This window comes from Benincasa hispida, unplaced genomic scaffold (assembly GCF_027475165.1).
Source record: "Benincasa hispida cultivar pf3 unplaced genomic scaffold, pf3_genome.v1.1 HicScf587, whole genome shotgun sequence".
In the NCBI taxonomy this organism is placed as follows: Eukaryota; Viridiplantae; Streptophyta; class Magnoliopsida; order Cucurbitales; family Cucurbitaceae; genus Benincasa; species Benincasa hispida.
This window is the reverse complement of record NW_028326698.1, coordinates 62,601-67,662: the sequence shown is the minus strand read 5'-3', so window position 1 is coordinate 67,662 and position 5,062 is coordinate 62,601. Positions and strand designations below refer to the sequence as shown.

Sequence of the window (5,062 nt, the reverse complement as noted above, 5' to 3'; positions counted from 1 at the left end):
AAGGATGAACAACAAATCGTAATTTACTGCGACTTATAAAATGTACAAGATTACTTCACCTTGAATTCCAGAGGTGAATGAGCTGGATTCAAGTTTGTGTCAATCTTCTGAAGCTGGTGGGTTGAAAAGAGATGTAGATTTAACTTTTGAGATAGAATTTCCCTGCAGTAACTCTTCAAAGATAGCCATAAGAGTCTTTTATAAAGAAGCCATCCGTTTGATCAAGGAAATATAGTTGAAATCTCGTGTCCGATGTCATCAACGTTGTGTCTACGAAAATACGAGGAAATAATTGACACTAGAGGTGCTCAACTACGCCATGCCGAAGATACTTCAGAGTCAACATCTTCTTCCCACCAAGTGGCAGCCTGCAAAAGTAGACTAGATTTCAACAGTTTCCTACAATTTTACTAATACGATTTGGCAGCAAAATATGAAGCAGATTTCTCTTCAAATTTCTGGTAGGTTGGTGGGGAAGCAAATAAGAATTAATTGCACAAGAAAAAGTAGCAATGAGTTATCGCCATATAGAAGGAAAGATATAAAACAGAATCACAGATATAAAGAAAAAACCTTGTAGCCCCTGCGGAGAAATTCTAGTGAGCTTCCTTGTTCTTCCTGTAGTCCAAGGACCCTTAATAGTTCATCTTTGGTCTAAATTACAAGCAACGGTTAGTCCAAAAACACCAGACAAATGTTTAACAGCTAAAAGTTTGAAGTACTTCAGTTTTACATACTTCACCAAGGGTGAACCTTGTCTCACTCTCTGCAACGCAAGCATAAGAATTATCTGATTGTTTTAGCATCACTTGCCAAGGTCCTGAAAGTATTATGAGGATGAATAGAAATGACGACAGATAGATGTAAAAACACAGATGAATCTAAAAATTAGCTAGCGAAACTTAAGAGGGTGGTGAACCAATTTGGACACAGAAAGATATCAAGAGAATTAAAAAACGAAATTCTCCAACAGAAAGTGCAATAAAACATTATACGCACCAGGGTATTGACGAAACAATGCTCCACTGTAATTAACAATATACGGTGCTACTGCTACTGTCTTAGTATCCCTCCCCCCAAAGAGAACCAAGAATAGAGAATTTAGTCAAGATATAAATATAAGTATAACTAAAAAAGTTTCCAAGATGAGATCCGAGACCTTAGAATACTCTCTGATTCGAATATAGAACACTGGGATAAATTGAGAGAGAAATCGATAATGCAAATCTTTGGGGGGGAATCCCAGTAAGCCCAAGTCCGCACTGTAATTTACAAACTTTTGATCAGTAGTTACATATATGAACCCAATATCTATCAAAGATGGATGAAGAGGAGGATCATTACCGCAAGGTTTCAAGTTCTAGATTAAACAACAGGGTGGGGATTGACGAAGCAAAAGTTTCCTGCAAATCCCAAAATGAGTCACCTTATGTTGACAGGCAAAAACAAATTGGGCTAAACCAAATGAAGTTAACTAAAACATAACTTATTACGTGAAAAAATGTCACTCAGAAAGCCATGAATAGGTCTTACGCAGAACGTGCCTATTAAGTTGGAGAAGAAGTATTTTATAACCATCAATCCCACCATGAAAGATGCCACTTATGTAACGGCAATAATTATAAGAACTCACCCCATGTCCTCTAAAATATCAGTATTCAGTAGACAGCTAAATCATAATCAATAGGAGGAAAACATTTTAAGAAAATATGTAGTGAAAAAACGGAAATTAGCCCAACGTGACCAATTAGAGAAGAAATCATGATAACTTTTAATCAGAAGCTAATCAGTTTATGCCATAGGTTCAAAAATTGCTATCTTGCAATTAGCATAGACATCATACCACATACTTCTCTATCAAACCAAGTTCACGCGTGCTACAATTAATGAATATATACAAAGATGGAGGGTCACTAGATGTCCAACGACCTGCAAATCAGATAGATTGCAAAGAGTGAGAAATCATCAAATGAGAATGTTGGCCCTGGAGAAAAGCGGGTAAAGAAATAAAAGATTATTACAATATAACACATACAGACAAGCTGAACAAGAAGAAACATGTTTATATCCACAAAAGTGAAGTGAAATACATAGGAAGAGGCAGTTTTAAGTTTATACATAGTTCTCTCATATAGGATTATGTTCGATCATAGTATTTCTCTCTTTTTTTTCTCTCATCATTTTTTTCTTCCCTTTGGCTCTTTCTTTTCTCCCTGTCATTTTCCTTTTCTTTATTATACAGTTTATGAATGTAAGTTTCAGTCTTGCCATAATGGTTAGGGTCATGCAAAATATATCATATATTTGCAAAACGCACTTAATAGTGAAACACATGGCCATGACATGCACATAATAAAAAAAAGAGGACAAGAATGTGAAACATCTTCTGAGATCCATGCGTATAGAACCAACCTGAATTCTCGTCTTCAAAATCAAAATCAAGGGTGTTTCTAACAGATCTGAAGAAAGATGTGACAGGCCCAGCAGGGACATCATCCAGGGAACTTACGGTTATTCCATCAATCTGAAAGATAAAAGGGAAAAACAAGATCAAATGAGCACATAAAACGGGGACCAAGATTTATATTGTGTGGACAAGCTTGCCTAAACCCTCATCATGGTGGGAACAAATACATTTTTTTAAAAAAGAAAAAATCCCTTAAGATGAAGCAGTTGAGGCTTTGGGTGGATGCTCTTTTCACTATCTTTGGAAGGACTGACTAGAGACAAATAGGATAATTTTTCATCGAATATATAGATTTTTTTTCTTAACAACTTTAGGATGTCCTTCTTGGGGTGTTTTTCCCAATCCTCCAGAATTATTTATATAACCAATTAATAACAACCACAGAGTTTCTGCTGTAATATCTTTTCACTTGGTTTGGATCTTCCCTCTCTTTTGGTACTCTTACCATCTTAAACAAAATATTTACTTCTTAACAACAAGGCAAAACAAAGAGGTTTGAAGAGTTGGCTTGTTACCGAGTCGAGAGCTGTTTTGAACAACTGTGAAGCTCTGCGCTTCTCTGGCTTATCTGGAAACACCTAAAGTTATAACACGAGTTTTTAACAGCTGCACAAACTTCCAAAGGGGTTTGCAATATATATATATGTGTGTGTATATATACATAGTTGCTTACAATGCAAGATCTAGTTCCTCTCTTTTCTTGAAGATTCCTTGCAACAGCCAGGGCAAGTTGGATATTTGCATCAATGAACTCATCTGAAGATCCCTTGACATATTTAGAAATTTTCTCAAATCAAATGAACATCTGCTATCAACAATCCAAATCAACATAATTCTGAATGTAACCCATACTCCACACATCAAGTGTCAAATCGGTGGAGGCATTTATCTATACCTCATGTTAATATACTATTCACAACTTCTTTTCAACTGGTGTCCTCGCAAGGAATACTATTCTATATTCATGGCTAGCTCATAAAAGAAAAACATGCAAGCATAAAATTCTTTGGACAATTTATACCATGGCCCTAGGTTAACTGAGTACATCTATAATCGAGAACTAATACGAGCTGCAAGGTACATTGGTTGAAGATTTATGATGAACGACTAAATATTTAAGCAGGTCTAGTTTTCCCCCTTTTCTTTGAGGTTCCTTGCAAGTTGATTATTTACATCAATGAAATCATACAAGGATCCCTTTACATATATAGAAATATCCTCTAAGGAAAAGGCCTATATGGGGAGTATTTTAATAAATGAGAAAACATAATGTTCTGAGCATCGAATTCCATTAAGAACATGCTTTAGAAAGATACCTTATACGAAGAAATGTTGCTAGGCAGGGGTCTGAATATAGGAAATCCCACCAAAAAAACAAAAAACAAAACGAGGGTTAGAAAATAATGAGGATTATACTCCGAAACATTTCGACGCTAAAAGGATATTGTTACTTCTCATAAGCTGCAAAGATATTAAGAAACAATTTACCTAAACGGACTACGGTTTGAATCTCAGTTTCAAATAAGACTGAAATAAAACCCACAACCGATTACTATACTTCGGGGCAGAGGAATTAGCAGAAACGAAAATAAACGTACAGCATTGTAGTAATAACTCTAATGCTAACTTGCTAAGTAACAAATTAAAGGAATGGACAGTGTTCCTAAAAAAACAAGCCTAATAGGACTGAAGAATAAGACCCCCAATATTCATAGAGAAAACGAAAGATTACGGGAAATCAATCTCCAAGCGGATCTTTCCGTCCTCCAGAGCATAAGCAAGAGAATTCGCAGCATCGGAGACTAAGACCTCGTAGGTTTTGGGCTTATAAATGGGAACTCCAGCCTTAGGATCGGAGCTCTGAGTAACCGGTGAAGTTCGTTCTTTGTCACGACAGTGTATCCTAAAGCAAAATCCCGAAGTTGCCAAAGTTTGAGCGCCAAATAAGCTGGATCGTGTAGAACGCCGTAGTGCGCAGAAGGAAGAGGAAATGGGAGAGAAGAGAAAGTTGCTGTGAAACGATCGAGATAGAGAGGGAATTTGCGGTGGTGAAGAGACAAACGCCATGATCGCCATGGCTAAGCTCTCTGAAGTTCTCAGTCGAAGTTCAGTCGCCGGGGAAAAGACAGCCGGTCGTTTGGATGAGACGATAACGAACTTGAAGACGCCACTTTATGATTTTCCCGCGGGTCCTCTCTCTTCCAGAATATTTGCATTAGCCCCTTCAACTTCTTGAAATTATAATTGAGATACTTAATTCTAGTTCTATGTATAACTATTTCCTTTTATATATTTCAAAAAAATAAGTATTTTTGGTTGGGTTTTATGTCCTAAAATTCGTGATTTGTAAATAAAAGAATTTATTATGAGAATTCAATAAAATTATCATTGAATATATTGTTTTTTTAGAAATCCAATAAACCTAAGTCCCTTGACTATTATATGAGTACTTGAACTTTATGTAGAGATATACAAGTGAATCAGGTTTGAGTAAATAGTAAAAATGATCTATAGTATATGAATAAGGTTGGGTATATTACTCTAGTAACACTATTGGATGTGATCTACTCTGTAGTTGTTACAAAGAGTTGTAAA

General features: G+C 36.1%; 1 protein-coding gene across 1 annotated transcript; it reads right to left on the bottom strand.

The window, feature by feature from the left end:
• Positions 1–5: 5 nt before the first annotated feature.
• On the bottom strand, positions 6–4,722 carry LOC120087182 (protein LPA3). The gene is made up of 12 exons (XM_039044086.2): positions 4,200–4,722; positions 3,784–3,814; positions 3,141–3,233; positions 2,983–3,045; positions 2,413–2,524; positions 1,844–1,929; positions 1,345–1,403; positions 1,160–1,262; positions 1,000–1,060; positions 738–820; positions 574–654; positions 6–368 (listed from the first exon to the last, which is right to left on the bottom strand). Exons 1-12 carry the CDS (start codon positions 4,541–4,543, stop codon positions 309–311), a joined length of 1,176 nt encoding a protein of 391 aa, XP_038900014.1. The 5' UTR covers positions 4,544–4,722; the 3' UTR covers positions 6–308.
• Positions 4,723–5,062: the final 340 nt, after the last annotated feature.

Excerpts from the sequence above, each read along its gene's own strand:
- LOC120087182 (XM_039044086.2), bottom strand. The coding sequence starts at position 4,543 with ATGGCGATCATGGCGTTTGTCTCTTCACCACCGCAAATTCCCTCTCTA. Across the intron at positions 1,404-1,843 it reads GTTTGATAGAGAAGTATGTG|GAAACTTTTGCTTCGTCAAT; the intron begins GTATGATGTCTA and ends TGGGATTTGCAG. Across the intron at positions 1,061-1,159 it reads GAATCAGAGAGTATTCTAAG|ACAGTAGCAGTAGCACCGTA; the intron begins GTCTCGGATCTC and ends AGGGATACTAAG.